The sequence below is a fragment of the Myotis yumanensis genome, unplaced genomic scaffold, assembly GCF_028538775.1.
Source record: "Myotis yumanensis isolate MYYU_CA2020_CCGP unplaced genomic scaffold, mMyoYum1.0.hap1 SCAF_5, whole genome shotgun sequence".
NCBI classification, from domain to species: Eukaryota; Metazoa; Chordata; class Mammalia; order Chiroptera; family Vespertilionidae; genus Myotis; species Myotis yumanensis.
The window spans coordinates 83,356,434-83,374,797 of record NW_027223756.1 but is presented as its reverse complement, the minus strand read 5'-3'; the positions used below and the strand labels follow the sequence as shown (position 1 = coordinate 83,374,797).

General features: G+C 49.3%; 1 protein-coding gene and 1 non-coding gene across 13 annotated transcripts in view; both read right to left on the bottom strand.

Moving 5' to 3' along the window:
- Nucleotides 1-17,330, bottom strand: part of DNM2 (dynamin 2) — an 89,368-nt gene extending 72,038 nt beyond the window's left edge. For 7 of the 12 annotated variants that reach the window (XM_070416048.1, XM_070416040.1, XM_070416044.1 and 4 more), the window contains exon 1: nucleotides 16,988-17,329. In XM_070416048.1, the coding sequence (XP_070272149.1) occupies nucleotides 16,988-17,148 (161 nt within the window). In that variant the 5' untranslated portion in view covers nucleotides 17,149-17,329. Of the gene's footprint in view, nucleotides 1-16,987 lie in introns of all 12 variants that reach the window. The other 5 variants (XM_070416043.1, XM_070416036.1, XM_070416038.1 and 2 more) reach the window with 1 other exon arrangement.
- Nucleotides 3,994-4,056, bottom strand: LOC139011872 (U7 small nuclear RNA). The gene has a single exon (XR_011471688.1). It is a non-coding gene; the product is annotated as a U7 small nuclear RNA (small nuclear RNA).
- Nucleotides 17,331-18,364: the final 1,034 nt, after the last annotated feature.

Below are 18,364 nucleotides of genomic sequence, written 5' to 3'. Positions count from 1 at the left end.
TTGCACATCATTCATCTCATAAAGGACTAGTCTTGATACCAGATATAAATAACTTTTACAAATCAACACTAAAAAGACAATAATCCAAAAGCAAAAGAGCAATCCATGGACCAACAAGGGAACAGGTCTATCAATCCATCTCTACAATAAAACCCATCTCTAGCCCAGCCGACATGGCTCAGTGGTTGAGCATCGACCTATGAACCAGGAAGTCATGGTTTAATTCCCAGTCAGGACAGATGCCCGCGTTGCAGGCTCGATCCCAGTGTGGGGCATGCAGGAGGCAGCTGATCAGTGATTCTCTTTCATCATTGATGTTTCTGTCTCTCTCTCCCTCTCCCTTCCTTTCTAAAATCAATAAAGATATTTTGGGGGGGGTGAAGGCATGAGTCGGGGGGATGGGGGTAATGTGGGGATAAGGACACATATGTAATAACAATAAAAAAATTTTTTTAATATTTTTTTAATGACTATTTATTTGGGGAGGTTAGGCTAGAAAGTACAAGAGAGTGGTGATGTTGGATGGAATAATACAGTTATAAAAATAGCAAAGCTATCCATGTACCGATATACAAAGATCATTTTTTAAGAAATCAATAAGCTGATTATAAAATTTATATGTAAAGGCAAAGGAATTTGACTGGCCAAAACAATTTTGGAAAAGATAAACAAAGAAGATTCTCCCAGCCTGATTCAAGACTTACTATAAAGCTACAGTAATAAAGAAATGTGGTTTTACCCAAAGAGCAGATGCACGAAATGGACCCCCATGAACATGACCAACTGATTTCTGACAAAGGCAACTCAAGGGAGAAAGGATGGTCTTTTCAATAAATAGTATTGGAACAACTGGACGCTCATATGCCAAACAAATTATAAACCTCAATCTATACCTCATAAGTCATACAAAAATTAACTCAAGCCCTAACCGGTTTGGCTCAGTGGATAGAGTTTCGGCCTACGGACTAAAAGATCACAGATTTTATTCCGGCCAAGGGCACATACCTGGGTTGTAGGTTCGATCCCCAGTAGGGGGCGTGCAGGAGGCAACCGATAGATGATTCTCTCTCATCATTGATGTTTCTATCTCTCTATCCCTCTCCCTTCCTCTCTAAAATCAAATATACTTTAAAATAAAAAAGGATCCAACTACTGATGCACACAGCCTAGATGGCTCTCAAATGTATCATGCAGAGGGAAACAAGCCAGATTCAAAGGGCTGCATAAGCCCTTTTATATGACATTCTAGAAAAGGCAAAACCAGAGTGGAGAACCCATCAGTAGGAGTCAGATATGAGGGGTGGGGAGGGGTGAGTACAAAAAGGCACAGGGGCCCTAACCGGTTTGGCTCAGTTTATAGAGCATCGGCCTGCGGACTGAAGGGTCCCAGGTTCGATTCCAGTCAAGGGCTTGTACCTTGGTTGCGGGCACATCCCCAGTAGGGAGTGTGCAGGAGGCAGCTGAATCAATGTTTCTCTCTCATTGATGTTTCTAACTCTCTATCCTTCTCCCTCTCTCCCTTCCTCTCTGTAAAAAAAAATCAATAAAATATATTTTAAAATATATATTCTTTCAAAAGGGCACAGGAGGTTTTGGGGGGGTGACAGAAGTGTTCTACGTGTTGATTGCGGTGGTTACACAACTCTTTGCATTTGTCAAAACCTTAGAACTATTCACTAAAAATGAGTGGAGGTTTACTAGGGTTAAATTAAACCTCGAGGGAGAAGAAAAAATAAAATAAATGAACAAGCACTCTATGTGCTAATACACTAAAATCACCAAGAAATACTGTTAAGTAACAATCTCACTGTTCAGAACAGGGTGTAAAGCTGTGTATGGGGGAGAATAAAAACACATTCACATTTGCTTCTATTTGCACTGAGAAACTGGAGGACACACAGGAGACTGGAAAGGGTGGTTAGCTATGCTCGGAGGAGGAGGACAAGAAGGCCTCTCTCCATCTTTTATGATGGTTTTGAACTTGAGGCTGTGTTGGACATATTACATATTCGAAGCCTCAATGCTTCAGAATAGTGTATAAAAAAGAGTACTACTCAAAAAAAAAAAGAAAGAGTACTACACTGCAGTGGGGAAAGCTGATAGACACTACCTTAACCAAGAGATCAGGGTCAACATCGCTGTGTTAAGCCTCATTGATATCAGCCTCATTGATACCCATGACAGGATGCAGAGAGAAGGGCACCTTACCTCTATAGTCTTCCTCCCCCAAACCCAAAGCCCTGGTATAATCATGAGAAAACATAAGAGAAACCCAAATTGAAGGACATTTTATAAAATACCAAGGTTGTGAAAAACAAGAAAAGACTGGTGCTGCCACAGACCAGCCGAGACTCAGGAGATGTGACAATGAAATGCAACATGAGATCCTAGATGGGGCCCTGGGACAGAAAAGGGACACAGTGAGGGAAACGGAAAATCTGAATAACGCCTGGCACTCATCAATGATGATAATATACTAAAGTTAACTTCTTAGTTGTGAGAAATGTACTATAGTAAGGTAAAATGTTGACATTAAGGATAGATGAAGGCCAAAACCGGTTTGGCTCAGTGGATGGAGCGTCGGCCTGCGGACTGAAAGGTCCCAGGTTCGATTCCGGTCAAGGGCATGTACCTGGGTTGCGGGCACATCCCCAGTGGGAGATGTGCAGGAGGCAGCTGATCGATGTTTCTCTCTCTCATCAATGTTTCTAACTCTCTATCTCTCTCCCTTCCTCTCTGTAAAAAATCAATAAAATATATATTTTTTTTAAAAAAGGATAGATGAAGGGCATATGGGAGCTGTATCTATCTTTGGAACTTTTGTAAATATAAAGCTTACTTATTTTTCATAAATCTAGAATTATTCCCAAATAAAAAATTTATTAAAACAAGGGTAAGAACTCCTCAAGGCACGAAATAGCAGGGACATGGCATGAGGTGGTCCCATTCTGGCAAGACTTCGGACGGTCAGAGATGAACTCATGGAGGCACTGGGGGAGGGGGACAGGGGACAGTTACACAGGAATCTAGAAAAGAGGACCTGCAAGAGCCGTACGATGGAGGTGGTTCTCATGCAAATGGTGATAGGAAACTCCGCCTTACTCTGTACACATCCTAAAGGAGTGCATTTTATTTTACAACGAATACAGTCGAGTAATTCTTTTAATTAAAAAAAGGGAGTTGAAAAATCAAGCTAGAAGTTGTTTCTCACTTAGTGCTGGAAGTATATTCCAGGTAGGGCCTCCCCACCTCTGAAAGCAGCCACCCTGAGCTCCCCAGCAACCTGTGCCAGATAGGGCAACAGGAGATGCCACCGGGGCAGAAGCTGAAGAAGCCGAGCTTCCGTCAAAAGGGCTTCCGCCCAGACGAGGGGAACTCCGTGTGGCAAGATAAGCCACGCCAACCCAAACCACAGGAAGGCTCCCTCCAGCTGAGTGGGTGGCTCCTGGCCTCCGGTTACAGGCTCCCGTCTGGATTTCTAGATCCCGGGCATTCCATTGCCAGGTAAAAACTTCTCAAGGCATCAACCTCCAAGCCCTAGCTCCCCAGCTGCAGGGCCAGCTGGGGGCCTCCTGGGCGAAGACGCTGTGACCCTCAAGAAGGACCCTGCCCATCAGCACCGAAGACAAAGGCCCCATGGCCTGGGACAGACAGGGCTGTGTCCCTGACCCACAACAGGGGGCTGGCCTGGCTGTGCCAGGGCGTATCACCCAGCAGGCGGGTGTAACCCAGCTGGGACTGTTCCTGCCTGCTCCACTTGCCTGCCAGCCTGCCAGCCCCAACACACTCTTATCTCTGGGAAAATGTCATGTGGCAGAGTCTCCAGGGCGCCTCCTCCTACGTCTGGGCATAAGAGTGTCACCGGGGACCTGGACAGCTCTGCTGGCTGCTTGTCCACAGCCCCATGGGTCTCCCGTGATAAAGAGAGCAGCGGTTGTAGCATATGCCTGGAATATCCCCCAGGGTTCTTTGTTTTGTTTTGTGTGTGTCTTTTAGGGCCTTCTGGTAAAAACCGGAAGACCTCCTGGACAAATTCAAAAAGAGCTGTAAGCACTTCCCCAGGGGCTTAAGTTGGTTTGGGGAGGGGTCTAGAACTGGGATCTGGTATTTTATGGCATCTCCCCATGGTGGACACGAACAGGCTACCAGGCTGAGGGGTGACAACCCCCAGAGGCTTCTTTGCCTTGGTTCTTGGTCCACATGGGCATCAAGACGGGGAAGTAGGGGCTGACTTCAAACTTCCCGTCCCTGTTGTGAGATGCTGGAGTGCCTGGGAAGAGTGGTGTCCTCTCCTGCCGGGACCACCTGGCACCCAGATAGAAACAAGAGTGGAGGGGGCATCTGACTGGTAGCTGTGCAGGGTGTGAAGAGGGGCATCATCTTACAGCTGGGGAGACAGCCCAACGAGACATCCAGGCCTGCCCAACCTTGGGGTCTTAACCTATTATTACTCTTTTTGTCAAGGGGCAAATCATAGCCCACCACAAAGACAATGCTCTTCTGACTCCCTGGAGCACCCCATGTCCCCAAGTGGGCTGTGAGCCCCCAAGGACAAGTCCCAGAGTGGTCCTCTGGCCGCCTCCTCAATGCACATTTATGCAGTGAAATTAATTCAATGCTGGTTTCTAGGTCATTAATTTCTTTTTCTTTTAAATTTTTTCAGCCTTACCTAAGGATATGTTTTTTTATTAATTTGAGAGAGAGAGAGAGAAGGGGATAGGGAGGGAGAGAGAGGGAGAAGGGGAGGGAGAGGGGGAGGGGAGGGGGAGAGAAACATTGATCAGTTGCCTCCTGTATGCCCCCAACTGGGATCGAACCCAAAACCTAGGTATGTGCCCTGAGTGGGAATTGAACCCACCACCTTCTGATATACGGGACAACACTCCAACCAACTGAGCCACCAGCCAGGGCAGTACATTCATTCAATATGCATGTTCCTACTCTGCCAGGACAGCAAAGGACACAGACAAAAATCCCTGCTCTTGAAGCCCCGCTATTCTTGAGGGCAGGGAGAAGACTGAGAAGAAACAAGTAATTTCAGGTGCTAATAAGAACTCTGAAGAAAACCCATCGGGACAGGCAGTCTGAGCGTGCCGAGGTCCTGTGTGAGCTGAGCAGGTCAGGGACAGCCACTCAGGGAGGTAACGTTTGAGCAGAGACCTGAAAAGAGACCGGCAGGTCAGGTAGCATAGAGCTCTGAAAAAGAGAAAATGCAGACAGAGGAGGAGAAAGGCCCAGGGTTGCCCTAGCTGGTTTGGCTCAATGGGTAGAGCATCGGCCTGCGGATGGAAGGGTCCCAGGTGGGGTTCTCGTCCAGGGCACATGCCCGGGGTTGCGGGCTCGGAGATTCTCTCTCATCATTGATGTTTCTATCTCCCTCTCCCTTCCTCTCTGAAATCAGTAAAAATATATTTTTTTAAAAAAGAAGAAAATAAGAAAGAGAGAGAAAGGCCCAGAGTGGAAGTGAGCCTAGGAGGTCCCAGAGGCAGCCAGGAGGGCATGTGCCTGGAAGGATGAGCAAGGGGGAAAGGAGACGTGACAGGGGTCATGGGAGGAGGACTACTTGGCCATCTACCCCAAAGGAGGTGGGAGCCATGGATACTGGTGAGCAGAGGAGGAATGTGTCCTGACTCAGGTGTTCACAGGAGCCCCGTGGATGTTGTGGGGAGTGAGGGTAGGAGCTGGGGGACCAGGGTAGAGGTGAGTGCACTGGTCCAGAGTAGAAGAGGTGAGAAGGGGTGAAGTGTGGGGAGGACATGCTGACAGTTCCAAATCTGCTCATTGAACTCTGGTGAAGCAGTTACTTGGTGGTGCCCTAGACATCACACCCAAGTAGTGATGGCCACATACCCAGTGCTGCCCATCGACCTCCCAATGTCCTCCTCCACATTCTACACAGGCATACCCTGTCCGGTGCAAATCCTGGGACTGAATGACTGGAAATAGCTTCGATATCCATTACCAAGAGCTCGTAAATAAAGGCGCCTTTGTATTGTGAAGTACTACACAGCTGTGAAAAAGAAAAGAAAGTGCCCTATGGGTAACAGGGCATGAGCCATGAGCTGGGGCCCACAGCCAGGCAAGACGGGCAGGAAGGTACAACGAGTTAAGCAGTCATCTGCTTCGAGCCAGTTCCTGCCGTCCTCCTCGCCTCAGCAGAAAGACCTACTGCCTCCTTCAAGAAGCACTCCCTCACAACCATTCCCACCCCAAGGATCCATAGCAGAGCCTCCATCTTCCACATGCCTCCTCTCACTTCACACTGGAATGTGCCACCTGAGAGGGTAAGGACCTCTTGAGCCTCACTCACCATGACATCCCTATGCAAACATATCTTCTGTCACTTGGTATGGAGGTGCCTTTCTCCACCAGGGACATACTGGTTGAGTGGACTAGTGGGTAAGAATGAGGGCTCAGAGGCCCCCACCTGCCTGCCCATTTCTGCCCCTCCACTGCCTCATCAGGGAAATGGGGCCGACCCAAGATGACGTACAGACAGTACTCGGTGCCTGGCACACAGCAAGTGCCTCACAGACACGGAAAGTCCATTCGGAGTGGAAGACCAGAGCCACACTCTTTCACCAATGAAGGAGGCAAATCAAGCAAGTGAAGCATAGCACTGGGCTCTTCAGTGGGCACCACAAGGATTCCACAGGGTTTGTATTACTCCTTGACACCCTGCCTTGTTCCAGAAACTTCTGAGGCCATGCCGAGGCACAAAGACAGAGTGCTGGAAGCGTGGAAACCAGCCCCCATGAAGCCAGACCAAGGGGAAAGGAAGTTGGAAGATTTGATGAAGCCAGGTGCCAGAAGCCGGTCCATCCTTGCTGCTTGACATAGTCGCTGCAGGAAAGAAACATCTGCACAGCATATGTTTCAAGGGACCTGGCATATATAGCATATTGTTCTTAATACGTTTGCTCTCCTTAGCGCCAAGTGTTTTAACCAAGGTCACCTCTCCGAGAAAGGTTGTTTCCCCAGGTGGGGATTTTTCCCTGAGGTTAGGGAGGGGATACAACCCCTTAACTAAGTGCCAGGCGGGTAGTTAATCACTTTAACTACAAACAATCATACTTAAGCTACATAATCTTTACTCCCTAGAATGGAGATAAGAAATGCCCTAACCTTTGCAATAGAAATTGACAGGATTAAAATCAACTGGTATAAATACAGATGTAACAAGACAATAAACATCAGATCCTAACCAGAACTTGGCCGGAGTTCCTGGCTAGAGATCCTGGCTAGGCTGCTGATCAACTGAACGCTGTCTCCGTGTCATTCCTTCTTTGCCGACTCCATCCACACCTTGGGGAACCCCTGGACCTGCTGGGGTTGGTGCCCAGCAGCCAGGGGTGAGGGTGCTATTCCACACGTAGGCCAGCAGAACTGTGGCGTAGGCCTACCAGGCTGGCCAGGGCTCTGGGTTCAAATCTGGCCACCTGAAACCCCAGCATCGTTGGGCACACCTCTGTGACTCAGTTTCCTGGCCAGTAAATGGGGATCAAGCACTGGTCTCAAGCGTGAATCATGGCACACAGAGGGTGCCGTCACCACTCATCTGGACGCCACAGGGACTTTGCTGGCCCCCTGCCTCCATTCCTCACCCCTCTGGGACAATCATGAAGCTCTAAGTAGCAGTTACAAACAACACATAAAGACCCCTAGGATGTGTTGAGTGGACGGAAAACAAGTTGCCAAACTTGGGTTGGTCCCAGTTCTGGAAAGAAGACATACTATCAAACAGCCCACCCCTAAAAGTGCTGTATATTCCTACAGATACCAGCACATACATATGTACATAAATACATAAGCGGCGCCTGGCAGGGTATACCCTAAACTGGCACGTAGAGCTGGGAGGGACAGGGTGGGCCATGTGTTCTTCCTCGTGTATCATGGTTTCCCTTTTTACAACAACACTGTTACCAGTGTTCTACTTGCGTAATTAAAATTTATGAAAAATCAGCCTCCGATGAGCAGTTTCCTGACCCTCACGTGCCTGCTGATTCTTGCTTCCATCTCAGTCCCTTTTCCACATGTGCAGCAGGCACCCGGCAGGCCAGGTGCGCAGGGCCCTCTGTTCCTGCTGTTCCCTCTGCCTGGGATGCTCTTCTGGGGTTTCTGAGGGACTGGCTCCATTGCAGGACACCCACCCAGACCTGCTCTTCTGAAGCAGCCCCCTGCCCAGCCACTCTCTCACCTGCCCCTCTATTTTCACTGCACTTCTTGAACTTCAGAATGTTCTTGCTCATGTAACCATTCACCTGATCTCTGTCCATCCCAGTCCCCGCTGGATGCCCAGCACCCGGCTCAAGGTAGGTGCTATTTAAGGTATGCACAGCTAATCAAATTATTCTAAAAGCCAGAAGTCGCCCAAACTGCGACCTCAACCCCATCCTCAGACACAAGTGCCATGGTCCACTGTTTACCCCACTCACGAAAGCCATGGCCACATCTTCCCAGCCCCACTGTGCCTGGGTGTCTGTCTCTGGGTGAGAAAGGCCCAGCTCAGGCCTTGGCTCCCGTGCTCCTCCCTGTGTAACTTCACACCAGTCCTCGGGTCTGGTCTGGTCTCAGTTTCCCCACCTCTAAAGCAGGGATGCTAAGAGCAGCACCTGTCTCCCAGGGCTCTGGGACCTTGTGGTCAGATTTTAGACATGGCACAGGGTGATTCTACACTAACATCAGCTCTTACTGTTAATGTCACAAACACCCAACAGCAGGTGAAACCAGAAGGGCCACCCAGCATCCTGTTCAAGCCAGAAGAGACTCCAAGGAGGAAACACCTCAGCACCCAGCAGAGGCCTCATTGCCAAGACTAACAGAAACCCAAATGCACCCAGAAGCAGGAGCCTTTCCTCTTCAGTGCCATTCTGCTTCACAGGTAGGGCTACTATTTTCTTTTACTCAGATTGTAGCTAAGACCCTATAAATATCTCATTATTGGCTTGCATTTTTCCAAAGCTTTAACACAATAAGGGCTTAATTACAGCATGCGCTTAGCAACCCCAGTAAATTAAGGGTTAGTTGATGTTCCCATTTTTTTCTGCAGAACAGGGGCCTATAATTTTGGCATTTTCATTCAAATAGGGCCAAAACTTGGCAGATGTGATTCTGAGCCACATGCAAACACCAGGAGAGGCACAGGATTCCATTACAAGACCAGCCCCTTCTTCCCGCTCTGTCTTTGAAATCTCTAAAGGAAAAAAAAGAAAGAAAACTCCAACTCTAGAACTTTCCATACGCCAGTCCTCTGCCCTCACCCAGAACTGACCTGGCTAATTAGCAGGGACTTTCAACCTGTGAACCTAAGGAGGGCCTTTATCCCTTAAGACAAATAATTCTGAGCTTCGGAGAAATTTATCTTTCTGGTTATAAATCACAAAATGAGCAAAAACCAAGAATCACGTGGAGAGACAACCCACATGTGAGGTTTGGGGACACACACATTTTCCCAGGCTTTTTACTATACAAATAAAACTATTTTGAACAAGATAGGAGTCATACCATCCATGTGGTTTGGGACTTAGCAGGTCTTACATGGCTTTCTGGGCCATTAAATCCTCTTCTAGATCACTATTTCAGTAGGATGCTTGGGCACATTGTCTAGCGAATTCCCTACTGTGAGGCATTTATTTATTTGTTTTGGTAATCCTCACCAGAGGATATTTTTTCCATTGATTTTTAGAGAGAGTAGAAGGAAGGAAAGGAGAGGGGAGGGAGGGATGGAGAGAGGGAGAGGGAGGGAGAAAGAGAGAGAAAGAGAAACATCGATTGGTTGCCTCCCAAAGGAGCCCTGACTGGGGCCAGGGATTGAACCTGCAACCCAGGTACATGCCCTTGACCAGGAATCGAACCCGAGATCCTTCGGTCCTCCGGCCAGTGCTCTAACCATTGAGTTAATCGGCCAGGGCTGTTAGGCTTTTTTTTTTTTTTTTTTTTAATATATTTTTATTGATTTCAGAAAGGAAAGGAGATGGGAGAGAGAGAAATATCAGTGATGAGAGAGAATCATTGATTGGCTGCCTCCTGCACACACCCCACTGGGGACTGTGCCCCTGACCAGAATCCTACCCAAGACCCTTGAGGACAAAGGTAGATGCTCCATCCACTAAGCCAAGCCACTTGGGGCTTGTTAGGCATTTTTGCTCCGAATTTCTCACCACCATAAATTAATTGAGCAGAAATTATTTTCACAGACAAATATTTGTTCGCAGCCACCTTTCCCACTTAGAAACAAACCAGGAACAGGATCCTGCTAGCATTTCACAACCTGGGGAAGAGGCAGGCATGTGGTTCCCCAGCTGGTTCTGGCTTGCACTGCCAGGCACTCAATTAGTGTTTGTGCTAAAATGCAGTGTTACTTATATTAATAAAGTAATTATGAATTCCTTTTCTTTAAGGAAAAAGAAATTAACAACTGATCATCAGACTCCTAACCCCGGGCTATGGAAAACGCATAGGTCTAATGTTTCACAAGGATTAGCTCATTTGATCCTTAACGCACTCCCAGGAGGAAAGGACCATTGTAATCCCCATGATCCAGAGAAAACTGAGGCCCAGAGAAGGGGATGGCCACATTCCCATAGGCACCTGTAACCTCTTCCATGATGACTGACCCGTGTACAGAGGCCACACAGGCAAAGGCAATTCAGTTTTGCCCAAAAGAAAAGGTAATGAAGCCCTGGCAGTGGAGCTCAGTTGGTTGGAGCGCCGTCCCGTACACCAAAAGGTGACCAAAAGTTGACAGGTTCCATTCCTGCTCAGGGCACGCGCAGGAGGCAACTGACCAATGTTTTTCAAATTGGTGTTTCTCTCTCTCTCTCCCTCTTCCTCTCTAAAATAATAAAGAAGCCCCAGCCAGTTTGGCTCAGTGGATAGAGCATCAGCCTGTGGACTGAAGGGTCCAGGGTTCAATTTCCATCAAGGGCACAAGCCCAGGTTGTGGGCTCAATCCCCTGTAGGGGGCATGCAGGAGGCAGCCAATTAATAATTCTCTTTCATCACTGATGTTTCTATCTCTCCCTCTCCCTTCTTCTCTGAAATCAATAAAAATATTGACTTTTTAAAAAATAATAATAAAATTAAATTAAATTAATAAAGGAAGGAAGGAAGGAAGGAAATGGAGGAGCAGCCATCATTGCCAGTGGCTTCACCCAATTAAGATCCACTAAGGGACAAAGCAGCCAAGGGGCAGACCCATGCCCATGTCTGACAGGAACATGAGCCAAGAGTCACCCTGCATTTGTCAGGCAGCCACTGTGTGCCGGGCAGCAGCCATGTGTCCCTGAAGGAACACAGCACCAAAGACCAAATGGAAATGCAGTTGGAGATGGTAGAGTCCCATGGGCAGCTGTTTCTCGTTAAAAGAAAAATGGCACCAGGCCCTTACATGCATTCGAGGGATCTGCCCACTGAAAAAATCAAAGTAAAGATAAAAATCTGTGCACAAAAGGGGCCACATGCTAACCTAACAAGCTCAGGGAAGGCCTCAATGGAGGTCTTGCAAACTCAGACACCTAAAGTAACCACAAAGGATGGTCTGAAATTAAACTAAAAGCAGTTATGGTGGGCAGTTATATCCTAGGCCGGTATCTTCACTGACAAGGACAACCTTTACCTTCACTGAGCCTATCTGTCTTTTTGCATCTATGATAACATACCCTTTGAAAGGTCTGGGTAACTTGTAACTTCCCTTTTTCTGGACCCCTTGGGGCACAACCTAACGTGCTAGGTGCCAGAACAGATGCCACAAATTCCTTCATTATCATGTTAATTGATCCTGCACCCACCTAAGTATGTGTCTATCATTTTACTTTTTATCCAATCCCAGGGGTTTCCCCACCTTGCTTTCTCCCAGGGGTTTCCCCACCTTGCTTTCTCCCGCCTCTCTGGTCTATCACCAATGGATTTCATGTGACCCACCTATGTCCCTCCTTTGATTGCAGTGTATAAATACAGATGTAACCCGCCATTCTCCGGAGCATTATCTCAATTCATTGAGGTTCTGCTTCCTGGCATATGTCGACAGTTTGGCTCAAATAAACTCACAAAAATTCTTTACACATTCCAATGGTTTTTTACGTTAACAAATCAAAGGTGAAAGCCTCAGCTTGCCCAGTACCAAGAAGACAGTAAGGGCACCAGCAGCAGTTTTCCTCTACTCAGAGCCCTCCTTAGCCCTCAGGGCTCTGCATGGCCTACACCCACCAAGACTGAGAAACCTCCCCAACTTCATCTCCGCCCCTTATACGAGCACAGTCCTACCTCAGTGCCTTGGCACTAGCCGTTCCCACAGCCTGGGATGCTCTTCCAGCAGGTCTCCACTGGAGGCTCCTCCTTCAGCTCCTTAAGTCTTTGATCAAATGTCACCTTCCTTGACCCCCTCCCTATTTAAAACCATAAACCTCCCCCCATTCACTCTCCTCATGCCTGCTCTTTTTTCCATAAGTTATCACCTACCAAGTTTCTTCTTTATCTGCCCCCTGCTGGAAAGCCAACACCCCACCCCCACCCCCCACCCCGCAAAGGCAATGGTTTTGTTATCTTGCCCAGGGCCTAGAACAGGGACCAAACATGTTTCAATGAAGGAATGAAAAATGCAAAGCATTTTAAGCACTTTTTCTGTGCTGGATGCTCCCAAGCACTCTAAACCAGCGGCCGCCAACCAGTGGTCCTCCGTGAGGTCCGAAAGGTTGGCAACCGCTGATTTAAGGAAACCTTTGGAGCAGGGGTCGCCAACCAGTGGTGGACCACTGGTGGTCCATGAAGTCCGAAAGGCTGGCGACCGCTGCGTCTAAACGATCTCATTTAATCGTCACTCCCCTCTCATTGAGGGGCACCAGGTGACTTTATCTGCCCTAAGAAGTGAAACACACCCAACCTGGAGGCCTGTGGAGTAAACAGGGGCTCAATGAGGAAAGGCTCGCAGAATCAAGCCCACGTCTCAGGGGTTGGAGGCATCAACGGTGGCCTCCTCCTGCTCTTTTCCCAAAGAAAAATCTCCCAAGCCCCTCCCTCTCCTTAGGGCCACAGGTCTACCTACTGGTTGTTTTTATCCTCACCCGAGGATATTTTTCCATTGATTTTTAGAGAGAGTGGAAGGGAGAGGGAGAGAGAGAGAGAGATGTGAGATAAACACATCAATTGGCTGCCTCCCACACAAGCCCTGACCAGGGCCCGGGATCGAGCTTGCAACCGAGGTATGTGCCCTGGACCAGAATCAAACCCGGGACCCTTCAGTTCACAGGCTGATGCTCTATCGACTGAGCCAAATCAGCCAGGGCAAGCCAGGGGTCTTAAACGCAAAGGTTTACAGGGACAGAAGGCAAATGTGAAACGGGCCTGGGCAACACTAGGGAGTGGTGGGGACTGCTGCAGCTCTAGTGCTCAGTCCCAGTTTGACTCGGCAGCAAGTGGCTGCTGATTCTGAGATCCAGGCAGTTGGCCCCAAGTGAGATGGAACAGGGAGATCAGAAAATGGTGATTATAACAGCAGCAGCGATGGGTACATGGGTATAGCCAAACATGGTGAAGCCTTAATCTCTAAAGATCTTAGATATTGACAGCTAATTAAAAACAAAACATTCTAAACACCAGGCAAATGAAACAAAAGGTCCAGCAAGCAGGTCTTGGGCCTCAAGGCCACCCAGAAGCAACCCCTGGTACAGGTCATTCCCACTTGGACCACATTCTTAGAAAACCCACAAGGAGGAGACAATGAAACAGAGCAGCTGACCCCCAGGCACATGCCCTTGACACTCTCTTGTTTGTTCCTTGAAACCAACAGGGATATTCACTGTACAAGTCCTTGGTACAAGGGAAAAAGTAGTTTGACCAAATTCACACAAAAAAGTAGGAAATAGAATTCAAAATAAGGCCCGCCTGCTATCCTTTTAGAACAGGGCTTTGTAGCTGAGGGGCCTTCTCCACATTCCAGAAATAAAAACAAATTAGTTCTGTGAGAGCACCCCTTACCCAAAGAAAGGCTTTTTACAACTTTGGTTCTCAGGCCCTGAATTAATGCCCTTAACATGGGATATCGCATGCAGGCTTCGGGAGGAGGTTGCCACAGGAGCCAGCTCAGTAGTAGTTGGCAGTCACCATATGCCAGGGTGGGCGGCAGAGAAAGGCAAGGGGCAGAGGGACAGAAGAAAGGCAGAGAGGAAAGAGAGACTCGGGCCTCCACCCACCCAGAGCCCCCGATTCCTCACTGAACAACCTCACACAAGAGCCTGTTTCCCACTCTGTAAAATGAGATCACAGCAGTTCCACCCTCATAGGCTTAAATGAAGTCAGTGTGAAACTTGAGAGCACTTTAATCCTGATGAACTTTTGCTGTCTATACGAGAGGAGCTATATCAATAAATAATGGCCATATACACCTACTGTGTGCCAGGCACTGTGCTAAGTAAGCACTTTCAACACACTAAGTCACTGTATCCTTGCAACAGCCTTGAAGGACAATCACCCCATGTCTAGTAGGGGAAACCGAGGCTTGAAGAGGTCAAAAATCTGTTCAAAGGCAAAGGTAAATGAAATGGACCAAGCTCTGTAGACACCCACCGGAAGCCTGAGCAATCAAGGAGATGGCCATGCAGAGGGGCCCACAGCCCAAGCCTGGCTGACCCAAAACCAACACCTTTCCACCACCGTGGACAGAGAGCAAAGCGCCAGAGACAAAAAAGGAAATTCTGGCCCTGGCCAGTGTTGCTCAGCGATTGAAGCAGTGGCTCATTCATCGAAGGGTCAAGGGTTCGATTCCCAGCCAGGGGCCCCTTGCCTGGGCTGCAGGTTCGATCACCAGCCCTAGTCAGGGCATGTGTGGGAAGCGACCAATGAATGTGTCTCTCTCAGGGTCTTATTTCTCTCTCCCCCTTCCTTCTTTTCACTCTCTCTCTAAAAAAAAAAAAAAAAAAAAATCAATGGAAAAAATATCCTCACCCAACTGGCATGGCTCAGTGGTTGAGCATGGACCTATGAACCAGGAGGTCATGGTTCGATTCCAGTCAGGGCACATGCCTGGGTGGCGGGCTCGATCCCCAGTGTGGGGCTTGCAGGAAGCAGCCAATCAATGATTCTCTCTCATCATTGATGTTTCTATCTCTCTATCCCTCCCCCTTCCTCTCTTGCTAAAGAAAAAAAACAAACACACCAATAAAAACATTTTAAAAAAGAAGAAGGAGGAAATGCTAGGAGCAAAACCCCAAGCTTCTGGGAAGGCAGGGGCAGTCAGGGACCCAGCTGGGCTCCCGCCAGCTTGGTGGCCTTGAGCAAATAGAAAGTCCTTTCTGAGCCTCCCTGCTCATCTCTAAAGTGGGGATAAGAGAACCTCCACTCTACTTGCTCATCATAGGAATCAAGATGCTGATTCAAGAAAGAAGTCAGCCTGGCACCTGCTGAATGAATGAACATTATTTCCTAACACTGATAACAATAATAACAGCAATAATAACAACTATGATATCATTTGGCAACCACAGTCACAAATGGAGTCCTTCCTGGAATGGAAATGTGGCCGCCCATCTGGGAGGCAGAAAAGCAAGAGGCTAAAGAAGAAAGAGAGGGGAGAATCAACCACCTTTAATGACCTCAGGACCGTTTCTCATTCATTAGCTTCCTGAATCCCTGAAACAGCCCAGAAAGTAGAATTTGCCCACTAGACAGATAGGCAAACTGATGCTTCAGGGCTACCCAAGGAAGACCTTATCCCAGCTCTTGCCATGAGGGCCTGATCAGACATGAAGTACCTTTTGTCCTGGCCAGTATGACTCCATGGTGGGAGCATCGGCCAGCACACCAAAGGGCCACAGGTTTGATTCCCACTCAAGGGCATGTACCTGCGTTGTGGGTTCAATCCTCGGCCCAGCAGGGGAGGGTTCAGGAGGCAACCAATCAATGTGTTTCTCTCTCTTCCTTCCCTTCCACTCTCTCTAAAAACCAATGGAAAAAATATCCTGTGATGAGGATTAGTGACAAAAAGGAAAAGAAGGAAAAAAAAGTCCCTTCCCAGGCTCCAAGAGAGCCTGCAATTGGCAGGCTTTAGCTTGGGGGCTGGTCCCTGTCTTCCAGGACCCTGGAAATCCTGACATGGTCCAGGAAAGAATCCTGTAGAAAGTTCCCCCTGGGGTCCTACTTCCAACTGTGAAGAGAGCAGTTCAACTCTCATACTTCACCACCCTGCTCTTCCTATGCCCCCATCACCCCCTGCCACAGAGCTTGAACCCGACACTCAGGGGCTGTTCGGGCACTTGGGCAGACTAGGAGGACAGACAAAAAGATGAACTTGGAAGAGAGGAGCTAGTGTTTTCCAGGCACCAAGCTGAAGAGTCAGTCCGAGAGCCAGACAACAGGGTTCCCTAGGGTCCAAACAACCAGTCAGACACAGAGGTCAGCTGGGGTAACCTACCAGCGGATGGCTGTTAGTCTGTGAGGGGCACGGATGGGCGGCCAGACGGCACAGGTGACCCCGGACAGCTAGCTGGACAGCAGGGAGCTGCCCTGCAGAACTGGACAGATGGACAGCCAAATGGTGGTAGCAGGGAGGCCTATCCAGGATAGAATCAGCCAACCGGACGGCAGTGACTGCTCCAGATAAATGGACAGCCAGCCAGACGACAGGGGTCGGCCCAGCAGAGATCGAGGTGGCACGTTTCGGACAGAGATGGGAGACCTCCCCCTGCCCCACTAGCAACCAGATGGCAGAATTCACCCACTAAACCTGGGGACCAGAGAGTCAACGGGGGTCCACCGCACATCCCGGCCCACGCCTCCCAGCCTGTAAGACTCCCCTTGGGCCGGGGCCGGCCCCCCAGCCCCTGCAAGGCGCCCTAAGCTCACAGTGTCCCACAGGGCCCGCCTCCCTGCCCCTGACCCCGTCACGGGCACGCAAGCGCCGCAGTTACGCTGGAGGCGCAGGGCGCGCCATTCCCCGTCCGCCCTCCGCGCCCTGGGCCACCGCCCGCCGGCCGTCGCCACCGCGTTCACTCACCGGCCCACGAAGTTCTCGAGCACCGAGCTCTTGCCCGCGCTCTGGCCGCCCACCACGGCGATCTGAGGCAAGTCCAGGTGGCAACTCTGACCGATGGAGCTGAAGGCGTCCTGCAGCTTGTTGACCAGCGGGATCAGCTCTTCCATCCCGCGATTGCCCATGGCGCCGGCGGCCCCGGCCCGAGCGCCCAGCGCTCCCCGGCTGCCCCCGTCCCTCAACGACGCGGTCCCGCGGCGTCCGCAGCCGTTGCTCCCGCCCGCCCGGGCCTCGGCGCGACACCCGCTCCCGGCTCGGCCTCACGGTCGCCACTTCATCCGGTTCTCAGGCGACACCCGACCCGAGCGACCTCCCGCCCGGTCCCAAAGCCTTCGCGCCACCCCTGATTGGCTAACTGCGCTGCCACTCATGTAAACCAGTCAATAAAAATGAGGCACGGTCTTAAGGCGGAGGAACCCGTCCCCCTGGAGACCTCCTCGCGGGTTCATTGGACGTTAAGAACTGTCGCTGATAGGCTTGGGCCAATACCAGCGGGTAGCGACACGTCAAAACCGGTAGGTGGTTTCGGAAAAGACATGTTGGCTCCGCCTACTAAGAGGAGTTCCCGGGCTGCAGGAAAATCGCCAGTTTTATTGGCAGGGAGACCCTCCAATCAACAACGCTAGCCAATGATGTTAGAGATCGATTTTTTTTTTTTTAAGACACTGGTTTGTCATTACCTAGTTCCCTAAAAATTTCCCATTGGTTCATATAAATACCATAATCTTCAAATTTTGACTCTGACTGAGAACTATATCTGTTAATCAACCTCCCATTCTTACTCGTAATTATTGTCTATTATGAGTCTTCCCGAGCAGAGGGTAAGACCCACTGTACACGCCAAGTCTTAGTGGGACCCGGTGGTGATCATCACGAATTTCTGGGCTGTAACGAAAACTACAAGTCCCAGAATGCATCTCGGTACCGGGCTTGCAAACCAGCTCTCTGCGCGGGGGTTCCAGTATGCTTTGAATGTGAGAGTCAGGTGATGTTAAGGATTCGTAGGGAGCGGCGTTGTTTCCCACCCATATTCCTATATAAAGTCACACCACCATGCCTTTGCTATGTTGTGCCCTCTCCTAAGAATACCTTCCCTTCACGTCCTGTCTGGATGAGGCTAACTACATGACTCTTCAAATTTTGCATATCATGATCTTTTTGAGTACCTAGTGAAACTCAACTGATCCTCTGCCCATAAAAAGACACGTTAAGAAAAGAAGTAATTTGATTCCTCTGGGCACAGATGGGCCAGAGAGAAACTGCGGAGGAGTCCAAAGAGTGCTGAAGCAACCCAGTAAGGAGTCAGGAACAGGTTTCTGCCTTGACCAGAGCAGCAGAAAC